Source organism: Neofelis nebulosa, chromosome 7, assembly GCF_028018385.1.
Source record: "Neofelis nebulosa isolate mNeoNeb1 chromosome 7, mNeoNeb1.pri, whole genome shotgun sequence".
Taxonomy (NCBI): Eukaryota; Metazoa; Chordata; class Mammalia; order Carnivora; family Felidae; genus Neofelis; species Neofelis nebulosa.
Window position 1 is genome coordinate 73668635 of NC_080788.1, and position 25321 is coordinate 73693955.

At 38.3% G+C, this 25321-nt stretch overlaps 1 long non-coding RNA gene and 2 gene segments (V, D, J or C); all 3 read left to right on the top strand.

Annotated features, from left to right (window-relative positions):
- The first annotated feature begins 8569 nt into the window (after window positions 1–8569).
- Window positions 8570–9821, top strand: LOC131516927 (uncharacterized). Its single transcript, XR_009264290.1, has 3 exons — window positions 8570–8693; window positions 8942–9134; window positions 9394–9821. It is a non-coding gene; the product is annotated as an uncharacterized LOC131516927 (long non-coding RNA).
- Window positions 9822–15008: 5187 nt separating this feature from the next.
- Window positions 15009–15746, top strand: LOC131516924 (T cell receptor alpha variable 35-like). The segment is given in 2 exon segments: window positions 15009–15175; window positions 15424–15746. Coding segments are annotated over 2 exon segments (366 nt in total).
- Window positions 15747–23342: 7596 nt separating this feature from the next.
- LOC131516915 (T cell receptor alpha variable 36/delta variable 7-like) lies at window positions 23343–24022 on the top strand. The segment is given in 2 exon segments: window positions 23343–23467; window positions 23650–24022. Coding segments are annotated over 2 exon segments (420 nt in total).
- The last annotated feature ends 1299 nt before the right edge of the window (window positions 24023–25321 follow it).

Sequence of the window (25321 nt, forward strand, 5' to 3'; positions counted from 1 at the left end):
ACTTTTCTTTGTTGCTTATCTGTACAACACACATCACTGGGATAGAGGCAATTTGGGGAAAGGGGTAACTATAGGATAAATATGTGGATATTTCATTTTTAGGTTTTATGCTAAGATATTATTATTACACAACACACACACACACACACACACACACATCTTCTCTCATTGCAAAAGACTCAAGATATTATTACATAAGGACCTAGAGTAAAGCCTGAAAGTCCAACACTGACTCTCCCAATCTCCACTTCATTTCCTTCTCAGCTCCTATGATAACCCATTTTGACATCTTGGAGTAGGTCTTGACAATCTCATCCCCTTTCATTTATAAGAGCGTTCATATAAATACCTAATTCCCTTATATAAATTGGATTATACCATGTGTATTTTCCTGCAGCTTGGGTTTTTTTTTAATGTAAAAATGTATTCTTGAGGGGCGCCTGGGTGGCTCAGTTGGTTGAGTGTCCGACTTCGGCTCGGGTCATGATCTCACAGCTCGTGAGTTTGAGCCCCGAGTCAGGCTCTGTGCTGACCGCTCAGAGCCTGGAGTCTGTTTCAGATTCTGTGTCTTCCTCTCTCTCTGCCCCCGACCCACTCACATTCTGTCTCTCTCAAAAATAAATAAACATTAAAAAAATTTAAAAATGTATTTTTGAGATGTGCTCATAGACACACATGTGCACACACAGACTTTCTAGTATGACTGCATAAAAATTTAATTAACCTGCACACTTACTAATAATATTTAAATTTTTTTACTTCTCTTAGTTATCTTAACCAGAATCATAAATCAACAAATATATGTACATGATATATATACATATATATTTATATATGGATGATTTCTTAGAAGTGAAATTGCCAAAGGATATGTCTATTTTATATTTTTACAGATATTGAAAATTTGCCTTCCAAAATGGCTCTACCAGTCTACACTGCAAAACACAGCATACGGGAAACCTATTTCCCTGCATTTTGGTTAACACTATTATCTATGTGTTTTAGAATTTAGACACCTTGAAAGTATTTTGTTGGTTTCATTTGCATTTTCTTGATGGTTCAACAACATAGGGTAGTTGAACAACTTAGCTTGTGTGTTTGCACTTTTATAGATTATCTTTTTCTTGTTTATTTGTAAAAATTCTTTTTAATAATATGAATTACTTTCCCTGTTATATATATTGCACAGACTTTCTCCAAATGTATTACATCTTTTAAGTTTGCTTATTCAATGATTATTGGGGATATTTTAATTTTTTTTTAATATATGAAATTTATTGTCAAATTGGTTTCCATACAACACCCAGTGCTCATCCCAAAAGGTGCCCTCCTCAATACCCATCACCCACCCTCCCTATTTTAATTTTTATGCCATCAAATCTAAGCCTTCTAGGAAGACTTTACCTATCTCAAGTTGATAAATTGAAATTCTTACATTTTCTTCTAATCAAGAACATTCTTTTAATCTGTTTGAAGGAGGAACTTGTGAGCCCTGCTAGGGTTAGATATTTGATGAGGGGAGACAGGACTCTTGATCAAAATGATGGACTCCACAATTCTGCACTTTACTTATATAAAAGAGATGCCATGTAAGTTGAATTTCAAAATCAAAGAGTAACAGACTTACTGATTTAAAAAAACCTTACCGTTTGTTATGGGTTGAATTGTGCCACCCTCCCAACACACACATGAGATTCAAACACACACACACACACACACGTTGCAGTCCTAACCTCCAGTACTTCAAAATATGACCTTATTTGGAAATAGGGTCTTTACAGAGATAATCAAGTTAAAATCAGATCATTATGGGTGGGCCCTAACCCAACATGACTTCTATCCTTATAAAAGAGAAAAATTTGGAGACAGACACACACAAGGCAAATGCCTTGTAAACATGAAGGCAGAGATCAGAGTAATGAGTCTTCAAGCCCAGAAGAGAGGCATGGAACAGATCCTTCTCTCATGCCCCTCAGAAGGAAATAATCCGCTGAAATCTTGACTTTAAACTTCTAGGCTCCAGGGCTGTGAAACAATTTATTTCTGTTTTTGGAGCTGTGCCGTTTGTGGTACTTTGTTCCAGCAGCCCTAGCACACGCTACATTGTTCAAATTCCTTCTAAGTGGGTGAGATCTAGGATAGGAACCCTCCCGCCTCCCCATCAGTCAGCCAAGTTACCCTTGTGCACTTGTGCCTGTGATGTTCTTCACTCGAAGTGACACATCTATTTTATTCCTTTCCCTAAACTAGAAGCTGATCAGGAAAATGCTCTCCTCAGAAGGCAAAATAAAGGCTTTCCCACATAAACTCAGATTGAGAAAATCCATTGCTAACAGGGATCTGCTTAACAAGAAACACTAAAGGAAAGTTTTCAAAATGAAATGAAATTATATTAGTACACTTGAAACTAATATAACACTGTATATGAATTAGACTTCATTTAAGAAGAGAAGAAGGAAGGAAATGATATCAGATGGTAATTTTTAAAAATATAGTCTCAAAAAGAAATCACCCATCGTGGGGCTCAAACTCATGACCCCGAGATCAAGAGTTGCATGCTCTATTGACTGAGCCAGCCAGGCACCCCTCAGACGGCAATTTGAATGCATCTAAAGAAATAAAACGCACAAGTAAAAGTAATTATAATTATACAAGTAAATAGATAGAAAGGAAGTATACATATGTTTTTCTTTCATTTTCTTAATTGATTTAAAAGAAAATTGCATGAAACAATAACTTTCATTTTTTTTTTTTTTTAATTTTTTTTCAACGTTTTTTATTTATTTTTGGGACAGAGAGAGACAGAGCATGAACGGGGGAGGGGCAGAGAGAGAGGGAGACACAGAATCGGAAACAGGCTCCAGCCTCCGAGCCATCAGCCCAGAGCCTGACGCGGGGCTCGAACTCACAGACCGCGAGATCGTGACCTGGCTGAAGTCGGATGCTTAACCGACTGCGCCACCCAGGCGCCCCGAAACAATAACTTTCAAACTGTATGGCAGACTTATAGTTTATAAACTTATAATATATGTAATAATAACAAAAGAAGGGGGCAGGGAACGGAACCATTTGGGAGAAAAGACATCAGACAATAATGCAAAACCACAGGAAGAACACTGCAAATAGTCAATATTTGGATTATTATAAAAGGCCCTTTAAATATGTTTTCTCCTTTCTCTTCCTAATTTTTAAAAAAGAAGATAGTAGAAAGTAAAAATTATAATGCACTGTTGTTGGGTTTATAGCATATATAGACATGATATATATGACAGGAATAGCCCAAAGGAGGAGGGAAGAAATTGAGCTACCTTAGAGCAAAGTTTCTGTGTTTTATTGCAATTAAGTTAGCATTAACCTAAAAGCGATTATAATAAATTAAGACGTACATTGCAGAAACTTCCGGTTTCAGTTTCCACATGGAGGGAGCTTGGAAGTCATCACTCCATTCTAATAACAAGTAAAAAGCTGAACAAACTGAAAAACTATCAACTCTTCTTGGTGAGGAGGACACAGGCTAACGGGCCACACCCTAGACTGGAAAGACAGGCAAATACTACAGGGATTCACTGTTTACTGGAGCAGAGATTCACAAACAGAAATCACCTCAGGAGCCAAAGCCTGATAGGAAAACCTGAATTGTAATTCATGAATTGCTGGAGGCTCAGTGTGGACAAGTCTGAGAATTAAAAACTCCAGGAGGCCCCGGTAACAGGGTGTGCCCACAGTTTTGTGAAATAGATCTCCAAAGGTTTTCCAAAGTAAATTTCAGAGAAAAATCCCTTTCTGCTTCTGGCAGGTGGTGGCAGGAGGGGTCGGGGGAGGGGGGGTGGAGGGGGGACTGGCAAGGGCACTCTGTTCAAAAAAAAATTTTTAATGTTTATTTATTTTTTTGAGAGAGAGAGAGCACAGGAGCCAGTGCAAGCAGGGGAGGAGCAGAAAGAGAGGGAGACACAGAATCAGAAGCAGACTCTAGGCTCTGAACTGTCAACACAGAGCCCAGTGCTGGGCTCAAACCCATGAACTGTGAGGTCATGATCTGAGCCAAAGTCAGACCGTTAACTGACTGAGCCACCCAGGCGCTCTGCAAGCATCAAATCAGATACAGCAAGGATGCTGAATTATCAGACCAGGAATTTAAAACAACTATAATTTGCTAAAGAACTTAATGGATAGGGCCCCCCCCAGGTGGCTCAGTTGGTTGAGCATCCCATTTCGGCTCAGGTCATGATCTCACTGCTTGTGGGTTCAAGCCCTGCATTGGGCTCTGTGCTGACAGCTCAGAGCCTGGAGCCTGTTTTGGATTCTTTGTCTCCCTCTCTGCCCCTCTCCTACTCCTTCTCTGTCTCTCAAAAATAAATAAATGTTAAAAAAAATTTTTTTAATGAAAAAACTTAAAAAAAAAAGAACTTAAAGGATAAACTAGACTGCATGTAAGAACAGACGGGCAAGGTAAGCAGAGAGATGGAAAGCCTAAGAAAGAACCAAAAAAGGAATGCCAGAGAAGACAAACACTGTATCAGAAATGAAAAATGCCTTTAATGGACTTATTAGTAAATTGGACACAGCTGAGGAAAGACTCTCCGAGCTAGATGGTATATTAATAGAAGCCTTAAAAATTGAAGAGCAAAGAGAAAAAAGACTGAAAAAAAAGGAACAGAATGTCCAACAACTGTGGCAACTACAAAGGTGTGACATACACATAATGGGAATGCCAAGGGTAGAAGAAAGAGAGAAATGAACAGAAGAAAGATCCATGCAATGAATGAGACCAAAAGAAAAAAGAAAAGACAATCATATGTGCAAAGAAAAAGAAACTCCTGGTTTACAAACAACATAATTGTCTATGCAGTGAATCCTACAGAATCTGTGATTTTAAAAAGCTACTATAGGGGCTCCTGGATGACTAGGTCTTAGTTTCAGCTCAGGTGGTTATCTCATGGTTCGATTAATGAGTTAGAGCCCTACATGTGGCTCTGTGCTGACAGTGCGAAGCCTGCTTGGGATTCCGTGTCTCCCTCTCTCTCTCTCTCTCTGCCCCTCCCCCTCTCTCGTTCTCTCGTTCTCTCTCTCTCTCTCTCAAAAATAAATAAATAAACATTAAAAAAATTAAAAAAATTTTTAAAGCTACTATATAGCTATCAGTGAGTTTGGCAAAGTTACAAGACACAGTCTCAAAATACCAAATTGTACTGTGTTTCTATGTTTTAATAATAAACAATCAAAATTGAAATAAAATATAATACATATCATACAGTTTATAATGGCATCAACAAACTAAATTTAGCACCCAATTTGACAAAAATGTGCTACACTTGTACACTGAAAGATATACAAAAATTTCTGAGGGAAACTTCAGAGCTAAATGAATGTAGAATTATTGTATTCATGGCTTGGAAGACCCATATTAAATGTTAATTCTCTCCAAATTGATTTACATATTCAATGTAATACCAATCAAGATCCCAGCAGAAAGTTTTGTTGATATTGACAAAAGGATTGTAAGGTATGCATGAAAGTTAAAAGGGACTATGTTAGTAAAAACATTTTGAAAGCAATAGCAAATTTAAGGAACCAACACTACTATTATTGTTTTTATGAAAATACAATAATTGAGAAACTATGGGATTGATGTAAAGGTAGACAGATGTAACACTGGAACAGAATAAAAGGTCCAGAAATAGGCTCACACATATATGGTCCGTTGACTTTCAGTAAAAGTACCATAACAAGTCAATGAGTAAAAAATAATCTTTTTAACAAATCATGCTTAATAGCTTAATAGCATGGTTGGATAGCCATATTCAAAAATATAAACCTTAACCCTTAGCTCACACAATATAAAAAATTGACTCCAAATAGATTATAGAACTAAATGAGAGGGCTAAAACTGTGAACTCCTAGAATAAAACAGCAGGGAAAATCTTAGATACTGTGGATTTGGCAAAAATCAATTAATTATGATGCAAAGGATACATGACATAAGATTTTAAAATCTACACAAGTGAAAAATAGAACTACCATATGATCTAGCAATCCCACTTCTGGGTATATGTACAGAGGAATTGAAGTCAGGATCTCAAAGATATCTGTATTCCCATGTTCACTGCAGCATTATTCACAATAGACAAGACACGGAAGTAACCTAAATGTCCACTAACAGATAAATGGATAAAGAAAATGTGGGGGCGCCTGGGTGGTTCAGTCAGTTAGGTGTCCGACTCTTGATCTCAGCTCAGGTCATGATCTCACAGTTTGTGAGTTCGAGCCCTGCATCGGGTTCTGTGCTGACAGTACAGAGCCTGCTTGGGATTCTCTCTCTCCCTCTCTCCCGCCCATCCCCCACTCTTGCTCTCTCAAAATGAATAAATAAACTTTAAAAATGTGGTGTTTACATACAGTAGAATATGATTCAGCCTTTAAAACAGAAGAAAACCCTGCCACTTGTGACAAATGGATGAACCTGGAAGACATTATGCTAAATGAAATAAGCCAGACAGAGAAGAACAAACATTACATGATCCCCTTATATAACAAATCTAAAAATCATCGAATTCATAGAGGCAAAGGATAGAATAGTGGTTGCTACGGGCTGGAGGAAGCAGGAGTGGGGAGATGTTGGTCAAAGGGCGCAAAGTTTCAAATACGCAAGATAAATATGTCATAGAGATCTACTGCAGAGCACAGTGCCTATAGCTAACAATATTGTATTGTATACTTTAAAATTTGCTAAGAGAGTAAACCTCTGTTTAGGGTTTCTATCACAAAAAAATAAATAAATAAAAATTTAAAAATAGAGAGCAGGAGGAAACTTTTGTAGGTATGGATATATCTATGGCATTGATTGTAAGGATAGTTTCGTGAATACAGACTTATCTCCAAACTCACCCAGTTGTATACATTAAACACATATAGCATTTTGTATGTCAATCACACCTCAATAAAGTGGGTTTAAAAAAATCAGTACCGTGGACTTCACAATATTAAAAATGTTTTCTCTTTAGGGATGACTGGGTGGCTTAGTTGGTTAAGCATCCAACTGTTGTTTTTGGCTCAGGCCATGCTCTCACGGTTCATGAGATTGAGCCCCACATTGGGTTCTGTGCTTACAGTACAGAGTCGGCTTGGAATTCCCTCTCTGCCCCTCCCTCGTGCATGTACACACACACACACTCTCTCTCTCTCTCTCTCCTCTCTCTCTCTCTCTCTCTCTCTCTCTCTCAAAAATAAATAAACTTAAAAAAATGTTTGTTCTTTAAAAGACATTGTTAGGAAAATAGAAAACAGAAGCCATAGCCTAGGAGAAAATCTTTGCAGAACATATACCTAAAAGCAGACCTATATCTAGAATATATATTTTAAAAGCTCTCAGAACTTAATAAGGACAATTTTTTTTAATGGGTTAACGATTTGAACAAACTCTTAACCAAACCAAACAAAAACCCTATGTATAGTAAATAAACACGTGGAAAAAATGCTAGCATCATTATTCTTAAGGAAAATGCAGGTTAAAATGACAAGATACCACTACATACTTACTAGAATGGCTAAAATATAAGTGACAGACCATACCAAGTATTGGTGAAATCTTGGAGAAACTGGAACTCTTACACTGTTGGGAATGTAAATGGTACAATCACTGAAAAAGCAGTTTCGCCATTTATTAACAAGTTAAACATGAACCCACCATTTAGCCTAGCAATTACACTTCTGGGTTCTAACCCAAAAGGAATTACAGTTTATGTCTATATAAACAATTATAAGTGAATCTTCACAATTGTTTGGAAAACAGTAATTGGAAATAACCAAGAAGTCCATCAACAGGTGAATGGGTAAATACATTGCGGTATAGCTACACAATGGAATACCAGTCAACAATGAAAATGAATCAGTTACCGATAAATGTAACAACATGGATGAATCTCAAAAGAAATATGCCAAAAGATGAGAGAATACACACTCTGTGATTCTATTTACATAAAATTCTAGAAAATGCAAGCCCTTTTAGTAAGAGAAGGCAGACCACTGATTGCCTGGGGCTGAATAGAGGTTGGAGTGAAGTGCCAGGAAAGTATACCAGAGGGGTTAAAAAGGAGCACGATGAATAGGGTCACAAGGTCGGGGGGGATCTGAGGAGGTGCATATACTCAGTATGTTGATTGTGATGATGATTTCACATTTGGATGGGTAAAGCAGAGCAGAGACTCAGTGTTTTAGAAGATAAAATTATGGAGAATAATGAAGCAGAAAAAAGAGGGAAACAAAGGCAAAAGATCAAGATCCAAGACTTAGAGAGCTCAGTGACTTATGATTTCACATTTGTATGCCCATGTCAAAAATGATCAAATTGTATATTTTAAATATATGCAGTTTATTATGTCAAGTATGCCTCAATAAAGCAGTTTTTTGAAAGACCTAAATCAAAAGCAGGCAGAACTAAATGTTGAAAACCAATTAACCAGTGTTATAGAGAGCAGAATTTTTCATTTTCCTTTTATTACAAGGGGAAACTGTTTCAAGCATGCAAAGGTAACAGGATATTTTCTATATCTAATAATAAATACCATACCTGGTGTAATAAATAAGTGTACCTCATATATATAAATTAATTTTGGAAGTCCTCCATTATTCAATATTTCTCAGTCTGGCCAAAAGGTGGCAGTGTTTAAAAAATGTTTGAGTTCAGGGGCGCCTGGGTGGCGCAGTCGGTTAAGCGTCCGACTTCAGCCAGGTCACGATCTCGCGGTCCGTGAAGTTCGAGCCCCGCGTCGGGCTCTGAGCTGATGGCTCAGAGCCTGGAGCCTGTTTCCGATTCTGTGTCTCCCTCTCTCTCTGCCCCTCCCCCGTTCATGTTCTGTCTCTCTCTGTCCCAAAAATAAATAAAAAACGTTGAAAAAAAAAAATTAAAAAAAAAAAAAAAATGTTTGAGTTCAGGTTTGTGCAGCGCGGGAAGAACAGGAAAACAAGTCTGGTCTCTGGCTCAGTCTCCTCCCACCCATGAGAGACCCCTGAGCTAAAGTAAACTGTGCTGTGAAAGCTCGTATGACAACACCTGATCGGGCTGTGTTTTCTGATGAACCAAAGGATGGAGACTCTCCTCCAAGTACTCATAGGAATATTAGAGTTGCAAGTGGCCTGTAAGTATACGGTTCATCTAGGAGAGTCAGGGGATGGTGACAGGTCCCGGAGGGCAGGAATTGAGTCCTCTTCTTGTCCCGGGTAGGCCAATTTGAGAGCCAGTTACATGTTGGAAAGATAGACAATATTCTATGTTGATGCGATAACGTTGTTCCTGGGGGGAGGTGAAGAGCTCGGCGGAGAAAAACCTTCCCTACTGGGGTCATGATGATCTTACGCCGGTCTTCTGTATTTTCTTTATATTGTCTCTTTGAACAGGGGTCAGTAGCCAAGAACTGGAGCAGAGTCCACGTTCCCTGATCATCCAAGAGGGAGAAGATTTCACCATAAACTGCAGTTCATCAAAGACTTTATATACCCTGGGCTGGTACAGGCAAAAGAATGGTGAAGGTCTAAGCTCCTTGATGATGTTACAGAAAAGTGGGGAAGAAAAGAGTCATGAAAAAATTACTGCTAAGTTGGATGAGAAAAAGCAGCAAACTTCCCTGCATATCACAGCCTCCCAGCCCAGCCACTCAGGCATCTATCTCTGTGCAGGAGATACACTGTGATCTCCAGACCTGTGCAGGCTGTCCCCAAACATGCAGCTGGGCCACAGATGCTCTGTTGACACAGGGCTCCGAAGGGGTGACTGGACGCTTGCCAAGATGAGAAGCCTTAGGAAGATCCCGTAGTCTCATTGCAAAACAAAAACAAAAACAAAACAAAGAAACAAAAGCAAAAATTCAAACAAAAAAATAAAAAACAAAAACACACACAAGAAGAAGAAAGTTCTGGAGTGAGAGTAGGGGAAGCTCTACTTTGATTCCCTAATTTCATTTGATTTTCTGTCTAGGTAATGCGTACTTTTTAGTAGATAGAACCTCAAACTGGGATAAGAATGGCATGGATTTCAGTGATTTTTGCAATAACTGTGCACAAACCTTGTGGCTTTAGTGTCCCAAGGAAACTCTTTCCCTTCTGCTACTCACTCAGCTTATTAACAGAAAGAAATTCTGAGTCATTTAGGAGATTCCTTGTGGCATTTTAGGACTATACCATGAGTATCAGGGCAGCAATATTGTCGCACTGGGAGGAGTCAGGGGCAATATTTTTTTCCTAAGTTTATATTACAAATATAGAGATATACAAATGGATGGATAGATAAATGACAGAGACCGAAAACAGTTCACAGACTGCCCCTCTCTTCTCCAACAATAGGGCCTCACTCGTTCTCACTGCCCACTGGCTGCAGCCCCTCACTCTGATGTAGTTTCAAAAAGAAACAAATTATATTTCATCCTTGCAGCAGCGTTCATCTTACAGACATTTTTCCCACTTGTCTTATCCATTGTCTTTGATGAAAGATGTGCACTTAAGGCCAGATGCGCATGCAGAGATTTTGTCCTTAGTTTTTCCCCATCCCCACACCTTTGTGAACCTCCCTCCTATCAGCCACTCCTGCTTTTCCCCAAACTCCTAATGTACTCTGCGACCTTTTAACACCCTTTTGCCCACCCAAAGCCTAATGTTTCCAGTCACCAAATTGCTTTCCAAAATCTTCTCCCACTTTATCGATTCCATATCCATTTCCCAGCTCAGTCTCCAAAATGAAGTTGGTTTGTAACCTAACATCTCAGTGCAACATTCTAGATTAGCTCTCCCTGGATTGCTTGTATTTGAAAAGGGAACATTGGAGGAGATTCAAAGGGAGTCACCTCCAATGGTGCCCTTTCTCTTAGGGTGACTGTTGGAGAGAAAGGATATTTTGTGTCAAATGCTGTTTCCCACACTGCTAAACCATAGTGTACCCATCTGGGGTGACTCCCGTGGGCGAGGGTACAGGCACCACACTGCAAAAAAAAATTTTTTAAAATATGTTATTATTCAAATTTGCTTAGAAGGATAATATAATCCAGAAAAGAAAAAGAACAGAGATTCTATTGCTTGACACTACACACAGTAATTTGTAGTATCTCGTATCTAAGATAGACACAATATACGTACAATCATTGTGATAGATGTGTGCAACACACAACATTGAAAGAACCATGCCATTTAGATTCAATACCATAAAAGGCATAGAATGACAGATATTATTATATGCATTTTACTCATGGGAAAGCTGAGTGAGAGAAGATATTAGCATCAATGAATGCTTTTGAAAACTGGAATTCTAGGGGAACACATTGGACGCCACAGCCACTCCAGAGACATAGAGGCCACTCGCCTATTACGTGATGAATCCTTACCTTGCCTGCTTCCTTTTAGTGGGTACCCCTGAACAAATTTTCTGAAGCCAGAAGGCAGGTTGTGCTTTGCATTCTGTAAAATGCATATCAGAAAATGATGGAGATGTGGTATATACACTTGGAAATCAAAAAGAATGAAATCTTGCCATTTGCAACAATGTGGATGGAACTACAGTGTATTATGCTAAGTGAAATAAGTTAGGCAGCAGAAGACCAATATATGATTTCACTCCTATGTGGAATTTAAGAAACAAAACAGATGAACATAGGGGAAGGGAACCAAAAACAAGATAGAAATAGAGAGGGAGGCAAAGCATAAGAGACTCTTAAATACAGAGAACAAACTGAGGGTTAATGCAGGGGAGATGGGTGGGGGATGGACTAAAAGGGTGATGTACTTGGAGGGCATTTGTTGGGATGAGCACTGGGTGTTGTTAAGTGATGAATCACCAAATTCTACTCCTGACACCAATACTACACTGTATGTTAACTAATTTGAATCTAAACTTAAAAAAATTAAAAAATGATGGAAACTGGGTTACTCTGCTCCTGACCCTACCAGGTAACTGAGTTAGACCTTTTTTGAGTCTCAAATCTCTCCCCTGGGCCAATGTATGCAGCCTATGTATCAGTGTCCTGCACTGAAAAGTGGTGGCTTCTCATATTTACTTTAGTTTATTTTATTTTTCTGGGGTTCCTGATTGGTATCTTTTTTCTCCTCCAACTTTAAATAGTAATAATCTATCCTTTTTTGGCAGGGTTTTCATTCTGCACAAGCTCACTAAAGCCATTTGCTGTGCTTGATTTTCTGGCAGAGTCATTCTAGTTAGAAAATTATCTGAACAATTAAATTAGAATACATAGCAACTGTATTTCTTAGGTTGTAGTTTGCACACTTAAGACATATATGGGTCCTCTCATTAACCTCAGTGTTTTTAAAAGTTTTCCTACAAATTCCTGCTAACAGCTAGGAGAGTGAGGCTGTATTGTCATAGGCCCGTGAGATGTTGTCTACTATATAGATGATATCTCTTTGAAATCTCATGTTCTGTCTTTAAAAGTCATGTGTCACATTCTATTCTGTAATATGCTCTCATTTGTTTCAATATACAAAAAAAAAAAAAAAAAAAAAGCTTTAAATTCAGGATCCGGAAAAGTATGACATGTTTATCCCAGTGCTTACTGTCACCCTTCATACACTGCTATCTGACCTGTTCTCTGTTAGGGGACATAAATATTCTGCCAGCAATCTCAAGAAAATGGGGGTGCTTTCAAGCCCTAAGACATCAGGGCTTCATGGAGAACTGGAACAGTGGCTCATCATCAGGGAAACTGCAACAGCCACCTTGATGATTACAAGGGGGCAGTAGATCTAGTGATAAACTTGACCTGTCCTCTTTATGCCTCCCACATATCAGTAAAGATTACCAGATTAATGCAAATTTGTTTTTATCTAAAAGGAGATGTCCTGGTTTTTTGTTTATTCTGTTTGCTTTGTTTCTTTTTTAAAAAATGCATTACTTTAATAAAATATTGCAGCGTCACTAAAAAGCAAGAAAGGGCACCTGGCTGGCTCAACTGGTAGGGCTTGTGACTCCTGATCTCAGAGTTGTAAATTCAAGCCACACATTGGGTATAGAGAAGAAAGAAAGAAAGAAAGAAAGAAAGAAAGAAAGAAAGAAAGAAAGAAAGAAAGAAAGAAAGAAAGAAAGAAAAGAAAGAAAGAAGAAAGAAAGAAAGAAAGAAAGAAGAAAGAAGAAGAAGGAAGGAGAAAGGAAGGAAGGAAGGAAGGAAGGAAGGAAGGAAGGAAGGAAGGAAGGAAGGAAGGAAGGAAGGGGAAGGAAGAGGAAGGAAGGAAGGAAGGAAAGGAAGGAAGAAGGAAGGAAAGAAGAAGAAAGGAAAGGAAGAAGAAAGAAAAGAAGAAAGAAAGAAAGAAAGAAAGAAAGAAAGAAAGAAAGAAAGAAAGAAAGGAAAGAAGAAGGAAGAAGAAGGAAAGGAAGGAAGAAGGAAGGAAGGAAGGAAGGAAAGAAGAAGGGAAGGGAGGGAAGAAAGGAAGGAAGGAAAGAAGGAAGAAGGAAGGAAGGAAGGAAGGAAGGAAGAAGAGGAAGGAAGGAAGGAAGGGGGAAAGGAAAGGAAAGGAAAGGAAAGGAAAGGAAAGGAAAGGAAGAAAGGAAGGAAAGGAAAGGAAAGGAAAGGAAAGGAAGGAAAGGAAGGAAGAGGGAGAAAAAAGAGAATGTTAGGTTGCCAGTATTTTTGCTTTAGGAAAAGGAATAGAGAAGAAACAAGGTAAATATACACACAGAAGTAACCCTCTGGCAAACCTAGACCTACAATTAGCATTGACCCTAAAAAAGCCCTGCTTTCCTAAGTCTAAGAAGCACAATGGGATAGAAAATGAATGCCCTGGTCAGTACAAGGTAGGAAGCTCATTTATGTAAATCAGGACAGAAGCTACAAGGTGTTCCTCAGGCACTCAGCCCAGATCCTCAGCATTTGAAACTCCAAGTTATCAGATCATTTTTTTTTTAAAGACAAAACTTCCCCTCTAAAATTCCATTCTATAAAAATGAGCTTTTGCTATTATTCAAAGTTTTATTTTCTTCATTTAAAAAAGTCAGAATGTTCACCCTACTCTGTCAGTAAGCAACGGTAACCTTTTTCCTGCATTGTCACTGTCAGGGTCCTTTTCTCTTTTCATTCTCATCTCTGCCTTTCATGTTAAGGTAATCTTGTCAAATGCCCTGTGATCCCAGATGTTCATTCATACTTAGTGGGATATGAACGTGGGATCTGAGCAAAGGAGGTGGCTCTGGTTCCTCTGTTTTTCAGTATTTGCCTCATTTAGTTCTCAATTGAACCTGGTATCCCAGACTCTTATATGCCTCTTTAGTCAATATCTTTAGAAAAAAATAGTTTTTTTTTTTTTTTCCATGAAAGCAGGTGGAAAGGAGTGGACATCTGACTTTTCCAGGTCAGGATGGGAGATCTGAGAGTATAACTTGATACTTTATACTTTATACCTGGTACATTCTATTTAAAGTTCCCTTACCCTGCACCCCTCACTCTGATCTTCTGAAGTATCAAGTGCCCAAATTCTTGAGATTTTCAGAGCACCTGGGTTTTTGTTGGCATTGCCCTCTGTGGGCCCTTAGGATTCAACTTTCTTCAGTCAGCTAAACCAGTTACCAGTTATCTGTTCACAATCAGTTACCTAAACGTCTTACAGGCCGTCATCTCTTGTCTCTGTTCTATATGTCCTTTGAGGTTCGTGACTTTTAAAAGAATGTTTACTCTCAGTGGTTTCTGAGAAAGGCACAGAGAAAAAAATGTCTCGATTCACCATGCTTAATCATAAATCCAGCTCTCACTGATTTTCCAGGGAGATATTATAAGGTGCCCAGATGCAGAGTTCCTGTCTGTCTTGTTCATATCTCTGTATTTCCCTAGCAGATAGTGGGTACTCATAAGGGTTCATCAAATGAATGGGAGAAATAGAATTATTTTTACAACTCTCCAATAGTGGCATGAAAGAACAGCAATCCAGTGACAAGTCATAAGGGGGCAGTGTCTCCATTCAGACTTAACCTTCAAGATCAGCTCCAAACTCAGAGAAACCTCCAGTTAGAGATCAGATTGGCTGAAACACAGAACAGATATTTTAACATCACAGTGGTATTTATAGTGTTACACGAAGCTCAGAGGAGTTTCTTGAAGCAAAAACCCTTTTAGGAAATAATTCTTTGCTGAACGACTTGTGATAAGGATGCTCCTCAAAGGTTCATTAATATTCTTGTGGATGCAGCTGACATGTGAGTCTTGGGGGTTTCTGAGTCTCACACAGAGAATTCTAAAGAGGTGGAAATTCTGTGAAGGCAAAAGGTGATGTTTTAGTCAAGTTTATGAAAAGAGAAGCAGAAGGAGAAAAGCTAGACAGGGAGGGAGGAAAGAAAAAAAGCACAGTGGTAAAGCTGGGAGTTAGGGAAGAGTGCCCATCACAGCTCCAACAAAAGTGACCTAAAAAATGATTTTGAATACCTTCTTTTGTCTTTCTAAACAGGGGTGAATGGCCAGCAGGTGAATCAGAGTCCTCAGTCTGTGTCTGTTCGGGAAGGAGAGGATGTCTCCATGAACTGCAATTTCTCAAGTACAATCAACACCTTACTATGGTTCAAGCAGGATCCTGGGGAAGGCCTTGTCCTACTGATAGCCTCATATAGGCCTGGTGAAGTGACCAGAAGTGGAAAACTGACTGCTCAGTTGGGCGCAACGAGAATGGACAGCTTCTTGAACATCTCAGCCTCTGAGACTAAACATGCAGGAACCTACTTCTGCAGTGCGCAGCACTGTGCTCCCCGAGCACCTGCAACCTGCACATAAACTTGCAGCTGGAACCCTAGTCACTATGCTGCCTCGAGCTACTGCTCCTCTTGGCATGAAATATGATCATACACACAACCTATGTGCCCTACTCTCCCATTACTGCAAACTCTCGTGGGGCATTGGTGGTTCAGTGGTAGAATTCTCACCTGCCATTACTGCAAACCCTCATGTATTCAAGGCTCTATCTTCGAAAGATTGTGCTCTTTGCTTAATGAACACAACTCCTTTTTAATATGTAGAGAGATTTATTTACTTATTTTGTCAGTACGTAAGGAGAAATGATCAGTACAAAATCACAGTAGAAGATTTAACACATCTCTCTTTAAAAATGAATAGGTATCAGTAGAAGAGAATTGAGAGTTCAGGAGTAAACCCAGACATCCATGGGCAAATGATTTTTAACACGGGTGCTAAAACCATCCAATGGGGAAATGATGCTGGGACTACTGGATAGCCACGTGCAAAAGAATATACACCTATTCAAATATTAACTGAAATTGGGGCACTGGGTGGCTCAGTCAGTTGAGCATCCAGACTCTTGATTTTGGTTCAGGTCATGGTCTCATGGTTTCATGGGTTCGATACCTGCAACTGGCTCTGTGCTGATGGCGAAGATTTTCTCTCTCTCCCTCTCTCTGCCTCTCCCTCGCTCATGTTCTCTCTGTCTCTTTCAAAATAAATAACTGAAAACTGAAAAAAAAAACTTCAAGTGGATCAAAGATCTAAATGTAAGAGCTAAAATTATAAGCTCTCAGAAGAAAATACAGGCAAATTTTTGGTGATCCTGGACTATGCAACCATTTCTTAGACATGATATCAAAAGCACAGCAACCAAATTAAAAAATAAACTGCACTTTATCAATACTAAGAACTTTTGTCAGAGACCACAAAGTTTTCCACCAATGAAAATGAAAAGACAACCCACAGAATGGAAAACTATATTTGCAAGTCATATATCTGATAAGGACACAGTATGAGAATATATAAAAAATAACTTGGAACTCAACAATAAAAAGGCAAATACCAATTTTTAAATGGGCAAGGGATTTGCACATAATGGAATATTACTCAGCCATAAAAAAGAATGATATCTTGCCATTTGCAACAACATGGATGGATCTAGAGGGTATAATGCTAAATAAAATAAGTCAGTCAGAGAAAAACAAATACCGTATGATTTCTCTCATATGTAGAATGTAAGAAATAAAACAAATGAACAAAGAAAAAAGAGACAAACCAAAACACAGACTCTTAACTATAGAGAACAAACTGATAGTTACCACAGGGAAGGTGGATGGGGATGGGTGAAATAGTTGAAGGGGATTAAGAGTACACTCATCATGATGAGCACTGAGTAATGTATAGAATGGTTGAATCACTCTATTGTACACCTGAAATTAATATAACATTGTATGTTAACAATATGGAATTAATTTTTTCTTATTTTTTTCTAAATGTTTATTTATTTTTGAGAGAGAGAGACAGAATGTGAACAGGGGAGGGGCAGAGAGAAAGAGGAAGACACAGAATCTGAAGTAGGCTCCAGGTTCTGTGCTGTCAGCACAGAGTCCGATGTGGGGCTTGAACACACAAACTGTGAGATTATGACCTGAGCTGAACTCAGACACTTAACTGACTGAGCCACCCAGGCACCCCTGGAATTAAATTTTAAAAAAGCATAAAATAATTTAAAATAAATAAAAAATAAATCAATTAAGACAGTTAAGAAAGGGAAATTAAAAAGAAATTTCATTTATGAAAATAACTGAAAAATTTTAAATTAAAAATATGGACAAATATAAACTAATCATGAATATGTAACATAAAATACTATGAGTAAAGTTTATCTTAGAAATGTGTGGAAGGTTTAACATTAGGAAAATCTATTCATATAATTCCAACATTAGCAGATTAAAGGAGAAAAATGACAAGAGTATCTCAATGGGTAGTACTTTGATTTTTTATTATTATTTTTTATTTCAGAGAAAGAACGTGCATGCGAGTAGTGGAGGAAGGGCAGAGGAAGACAGAGAGAATCTTAAGCAGGCTCCACACTCTGCATGGAGTCCTATGCAGGGCTTGATCCCATGACCCTGGGATCATGACCTGAGCCGAAATCAAGAGTTGCTGCCTCCACCGACTAAGCTACCCAGGTGCCCCAATAGTATTTTTAAATTAATGTTTTATTATGGACATCTCCAAACAAGCACAAAAGAAAGAATAATATCATAAATATGTACTCATCACCTGAATTCAACAATGATAAATTATCACTCTATGACCAATCTTTTTTCATCCATACTCCTTTTTTCTGACCCTTACCCAGCTGAATTATTTTAAAGCAAATTCTAAATGTTAGTCATTCCATCCATAAATAATTCAAAATACATCCCTTGGGATAGGTCCGTATTTTTAACATAATCAGAATTACATGATCGCATCTAAAATACGTAGCAGTGTTATTTGTTTATTAAAGAATACCTTGATAATACTGATTCTTTGAGATTTGTGCAAATATACATTATAGTCTAATATTTAGTTACTTTTTATTATCTGCATGTGCTTGAGAAGAAATATCCTCTCATTTTTTGTGCAGAGTTCTATATATGTCTATTAAATCAACTCTGTGTGGGTCTTTTGTATAATAAATAACATTTTATCTCCTTGTCCTGTCAGTAATTGATAGAGATATATTGAAATATCACTATAAGTGAATTTTTCAATTTCTACCATTCCATCAATTTTTGTTTTATGTATTTAATATTAAATACATGGAAGTTAAGAATCATTCCATCATACTGGAATTAAGTAAACTTTTATTACTGATTAAAGACCTTCTTTATCCCTAAAAATGTTTCTTGCCTTAAAATATTTTTTTTCCATTATTAACATAGATTCATAAGGTTTTTTTTTTTTTTTAGTTAGGATTTCCTTGCACATATTTTTCCATCTTTCACTTTCAAACTTCATTGACTACTATGTTTAAGATGGTCTCTTTGAAAAAGATGTGACTAGATTCTGGCTTTGTATCAATCTTACAATCTCTACTTTTTAATGGGTGAGTTAGTTCTATTTACATTTTTTATAATTTTTCAGAATTAAGACTTGATTCCACCATCTTAACGTATTCTTCTTTTTTTTTTTTAAATATTTTTTAAAGTTTTTTTTATTTTTGAGAGAGAGAGACACATAATCTGAAGCAGGCTCCAGGCTCTGAGCTGTCAACACAGAGCCCCATGCGGGGATTGAACTCATGACCTGTGGGATCATGACCTGAGCCGAAGTTGGACTGCTTAACCAACTGAGCCACCCAGGATCCCCTTAATGTATTCTTTATATTTGTTTTCTCCTTTTCCCCCTTTTGCATGTGGGGAAGTGATTCAATTTGTGTCTTCTTTTTTGTTATTTTTTTCTTTTGTTTTTTCTTATCCCATTTCCCCCTCTATTGGTTTGGAAGTTACATGCTCCTTCTAAAAATAATTCTTTAGTATTTATCTTTGAAGATTTACCACGCATACATAAAATCTAAAGTTAATCTATGGCTTAACCACCTTTCTGAAAAATTTTCAAACTTTAAAATACTATAACTTAAATTGAACTTTACTGGCTTCCATGCTATCATCAGCTGTTTTAGATCATGACTTTAAAAGGAAAAAACATCGCTGGGACAAGCTGGGTGGCTGTGTAGGTTGAATATCCGACTTTGGCTCAGGTTATGATCTCACAGTTTGTGAGTTCGAGCCCGGCATCAGGCTTCTCTGCTGTCAGCACAGAGCTCGCTTTGGATTCTCCCTCACACTTTCCCTTTCTCTCAAAAATAAACATCTTTTTTAAGAAGGAAAAGAAATTATTAATTATTAATATTGGCTTTTACTGCTGATATTTATTTAGATTATCCCTGTGTTACCAATTCCTTTGCTCACTATCCCTTCTTGCATCTCAGACCTTTCTTCTGAGATTATTTTACTCCTTCCTGAGGTACATCCCTTAGAATTGAAGTTTTGTTGGGGATACATTTCTGTAGCTTTAGTTTCAACTTCATCCTTAAAGATAGTTTACTTACAATTCTAGGTTCATAGCTATCTTCTATCAGCACTTTGAAGGTATTTTCCAGTATATCATGCTTCCATTGCTGATTTTAAGGGGTCTGCCTAGGTGTTTTTGCCATTTCTTTGTCAATAGCCTCTTTTATTTTCTGACTGCTTTTAAAACCTTCTCTTTGACTTGGCAGTATTTCTAAAACTTGGTTGTTTATACAAATAACCTGTGCAGGCATCCATTTGGAAGTAAAGGATTATGAACAGGTAAGTACAGTTCATTCCCTCTCTCTTTTTTGTGACCCCTGAATCAGTGTTGATTACAAACATACTCCTGGTGGGGCACCTGGGTGGCTCAGTTGGTTGAGCGTCTGACTTTGGCTCAGGTCATGATCTGAGGGTTCGTGGGTTCAAGCCCAGCATCGGGCTCTGTGCTGACAGCTCAGAGCCAGGAGTCCGCTTAAGACTCTGTGTTTCCCTCTCTCTGCCTCTCTCCCGCTCATGATCTATCTCTCTCTCTCAAAAATAAACATTAAAAAAATATCATTTAAAAAACAAACAAACAAACATAATACTAGTAAACATCCCAGTGCAATTTACTAGAATATAAATGAGAGTCTTTTAGGGGCTGCTATGAACTTACTCTGCTGTGTTATGTTAGAATTGGGGAGTTTTTTTGTAATGAAGCCTGAAATTAAAGAATTTAGGATTCAGCTGGCTAAAGAATGGAAATTAGTCGTGCAGCCCATCTAGCTAAGTATCCAGAGAGATGTAAGAATTAAAAGAATCCCATGGGGCGCCTGGGTGGCTTGGTTGGTTAAGCATCTGACTTCAGCTCAGGTCATGATCTCATGGTCCATGAGTTCGAGCCCCACATCGGGCTCTGTGCTGACAGCTCAGAGCCTGGAGCCTGTTTCAGATTCTGTGTCTCCCTCTCTCTCTGCCCCTCCCCTGTTCATGCTCTGTCTCTCTCTGTCTCAAAAATAAATAAACGTTAAAAAAAAATAAAAAAATTAAAAAAAATAAAAGAATCCCAAACTAAATGGTAATGTTGTGCTAAGATTCTTGCCCTTACAGTCACATTACAAAAAAAAAAAAAGACTAGAAGAACCCTAAATCTAATAAAATTATCAACTAAAAATTCACAATAAACATGATAGTGAGCAGAGAAACTAGGAACTATGTATTCAGCACTCAGTAAATGATTAAATAATTAAACATCTATACTAAAGAACACTCCAGTCATTAAAGAAAAAATGAAGTAGAACCTCACATAATGGTGTGGAAATACATTTAACATAGACTGTTCAAGCGACAGACAAATGAGTTACAGAATAACCATAAAATAAAATAAAATTTTATTTCCTTTAAATTTCATTTTCCCTTGATTTGAAAATCTAGCCATTTTGTCTTTTTTCGCTCTCATTCAACCCCTTATGGATTGGGTCATGACAGGTCACCTTGCCTGATAAGGATCATAAATATCTCATCTTCCCCAGAACTCAAGGAAATAGACTCCATATTTCCTGTTCCTAAAGCATAAAGTTCTGCTTGAATGAATCATGGAGACTCTTCTAAGAGAAACGAATGAATAAAGAAGATAATGAGACTTTTGATGTGAAGGGATAAAGAGGATTTGTAAGGGAAGCCAGGAGATGCTGGAGAGTCAGGAGGAGGGGGACATGCGATGTCAAGGCCCCTGATGCAAGAAAGGAATTAAAAATGGGCAAGAGGCAAGAAGGAGCAGCTGCTAAGACAAAGTTTAAGTGCCCAAGAGCCAAGCTAGTTCATGGCCTTCCCCACCCACTAGGCTGCTCTCCAGGTAAGTCTCCAGAAGGCTGATGGCCCCTAAATCCTGTTCCAGGTAAATTTTCACACTTCATGCAAGTGGCCACTTCTCTCTCTCGGCAGCAAGAACCCTTTCAGCCCCCAACCACACTTGAATACATTACCTTACAGCACCTTTAGAACAACTCAAGGCCAAATGGTGTCTTGGACACTTAGCAGGATGGTTGGGAGGTTCTCTAGCAACCATGCACCTGGGTGAGAAGGTGGGGTGGATGCCAGAATTGAGTACATTAGATTATCATGCACTGGGACAGTTGGGGGAGGGGCCACTTCTTTCTAAATGTTAAGCTGACGTTCTATCTAGCCATCCCCCCACCATTGCTTAAAGTCTATAATGCTTTAGAAAATTGTACAAAATGAGAAAAGAAAGTAACTTTATTTTGAACAAATCTATGATAGGATACAAAAAAAGAAAGTTTTGGATGGCAACATGTTGGGGGTATAGGGTAGAATTGCAAAGGATTTATATTTTCTGCCTGGTGCTTCCCTGTGGTTTCCAAATGTTCTGCAATGTCCATTTATTTCTTTAATAAATCAGAAAAAATGTATTTTCAAAGAATAAGTAGAAATCATTTTTTTAACTTCTAAAGGGGAGAGACTCACATCACGATTTATGTAGGAATACTTATCCCAAAATATATGGATGAATATACCTTAGTAATATACAGTACAAAATGTGTTCCCCAGTGTTGTGTTGTCACCATCTAGAAATGTATTTAGTGCAGGAATTTAAAGAAAATAGAAGTCTATGGGGCACCTGGGTGGCTCATCGATTAAGAGTCCAACTCTTGATCTCAGCTCAGGTCTTGATTTCAGAGTCATTAGTTTAAGCCCCACATTGGCCTCTGTACTGAGCATGAAGCCTACTTAAAAAATAAAATAAAATAAAATAAAATAAAATAAAATAAAATAAAATAAAATAAAATAAAATAAAACAAAAAACAAAACATGAAAATAGAAGTCTATAGAACAGATGAATAGGATAAACAATGAATTGCTGGGTAGAAAACAATATTTGCAGGAGGGAAGGGTCTCAGTGGATTTAGAAATGAGGTTATAGGGGTGATGTCCTGGTATTTGTTTTGACCAAATTGTGATGAAACAGGAAAGAACACTTCAACAACTGCCTTTCATCCAAATATACCCTGTGAATTTTCAGAGACCCTGCTGTTTATTAGAAATACTGCTTTCTAAGTATGTATTCCAGGATAATGAGATCAACAGTGAACCTTCAAAGAGCTTTTGGAAGGACCTTTGCCTCTTTCCCCACCTTTCCCTCCAAGTCTCCAGAGTGTTGTAGTCCTTTACCTCACAGGGTAGGTTCCTACTTGAATGTTAGTTCAGCCTTTTCCTACTTCCCATCCCTCTCTGCCCTCACTGAGCCAAAGAACCCTAGACTATTAGAACTGTGGGTAGCTTTGGATAGGCTATCCTTCAGCCATGAGACAATTTTGGAAGAATCTATTATCATCGGTAAAACAAGTGGATACAAGTTTTCAGCTATTCTGCACCAGCTCACAAGATGGCAGTGCTCTCTTTTGAATGACTCCTGAGTGCCTGAGTGGGAAGGATTTGAATTTGAATTAGGGCCAAATGACATTTATTTTTCTGGTTGGCTGAAGAGCCAAATTGCTATTTCCCTTTCAGATTATGTGTGTGTTTGGGGGGGGGGGGGGCCGCGGGGGTGGGTCCTGGGGGAAAGGGTGTTGTTTCAAAAAAGAACAAGAAAAGCTCAGGGCAGTGAATCACATTTTGCTCAGGAAAACCAACTCAAGAGTGGAAGGATGGAGAAGTGGCCACTAGCTTCACTAGCAATCTTTTGGCTGCAGCTGAGCTGTGAGTAGCATTATCACAAACGGCAGGGACAACCTGGAAAACCTGAGGACTGATTCTCAGAAAAGTGGCATTCATCTTGACTTATCTGCTGTTCCAGTGGAGACTAATTATGATCTCTGAGAAGACTTGATCTGACATCACTCTTTCTCTGACTGATTTATTTCTTTTTTTTTTCTGAACAGGGGTGAGCAGTGAAGACAAGGTGATACAAAGCCCCCCATCTCTGGTTGTCCAGGAGGAAGACAGTGCAACTCTCAACTGCAGTTACCAAGTGACCAACTTTCAAAGCCTACTTTGGTTTCAGCAGCAAGAGAACGCTCCTACCTTTCTGTTTAGACAAATTTCAAATGGGATTCAGAAGTCAGGAAGGTTAAAAGGGACATTAGATAAGAAAGCACTTCTCAGCACCCTGCACATCACAGCCACCCAGCTCGGAGACTCAGCTACCTACTTGTGTGCAGTGGAGGCACAGTGTGGTCTAGTCAGCTGCAGCCCATCCCCAAATACTACAGCTGAGGCTCCTGCGACTGTTAGATGGGGACCTTGCTAAATCAGGCACAAACCCAAAAGTAAACTGTAAGGAAAAGCAACCATCACTTAAAACCCTCATGCCCATGTTGACAATTACTTGTGGCTTACTGAGTCCGAGCCCTGCATTCACTACCTTGTCTGTGCTTTTTATGGACGTCTGCATAGCAAATATTTTTACAGGGTCACTCATACAATACCAACTCTATAACAACACCATCATGCCCTGGGGGAGAAAGAAAGCCCTTTTACCAGGATTGCACCAGCAACTTGTATGTGCACCACAAATCAAGGACTGTACCTAACAGCATGATGGATGGAAAGTCTGGTTGATTTGGGTCAGCTATTTCCACCTAGAATAGGCACATTTATAGGTAGAGTTCTGCCTGCCACTTTTCTTGCTGGATTATTAGCAAAGAACAAAGGGTGGGAATCAGAAAACATCATTACTTGATTCAAACAAAAGCTTTTCTTCTCCATTTGCAGTGTTCTTACTTACTCCCTTCATCTTTGGGTGGTTGCTTAAGCTAGGTGCTTCATGAGGGTAGCTTTCTCGAGAACTTGCACATTAATTTGAAAACTTAGTGCCGGAAGCAGTCTCCCAAAAGAAGGAGGTTAGCTAAACTAAGTTAATGCCGAGCTAACATACACTTAGCTTAGCTCTGTTACGGTATATTTTTTCAGTGAAATATATGAACTCATATATATTGTGTTTACAGAGTTAGCAATGGAGACTACTGTTTGTTGAGAGTAAACATGATAGGCCTTGTGCTTTGCAAATATTACCTCATTAAAATTTCAAAACAACTGTGATGGATCATTGTTCTTCTTCTCAGTTAACAGGTTAGGAAATGCAAATTCGGGAAGATTAAAGTTGCCTCCTCCCTTCTGAAAAATAACTGCCAGAATTTGAAATCAAGTCCATCTGACTCTGAAGGCCATGCTTTTTCCATTACATGCCCCATGTTAAATATCCCAGGAGAAAAATAATTACCAACAGTGTGACCACAGTTATATACCAAAAAAGTACATGAAACACTGGAATAAGATGTGCTTGCCATGTGAATAAAATAACATGTTCACAATAACACCACAATGTTTATCACTGTATCGGTGTTTTTGGAGCACGGGGCTTAACACTGTTTATTTTCTACTTTATAATACTCTTTATTTTTCAAACAACCCCACAGGAACTCAATACCAAGCATTATTTCACAAATAGAAAAAAATATACAATACCCTCTATTTTAAAATGCCAAAACCCAAGTAAGGCGAAACTGCATTCTGTGGTTATTATCTGACACTCATGTTAGCTGGGTTACAATG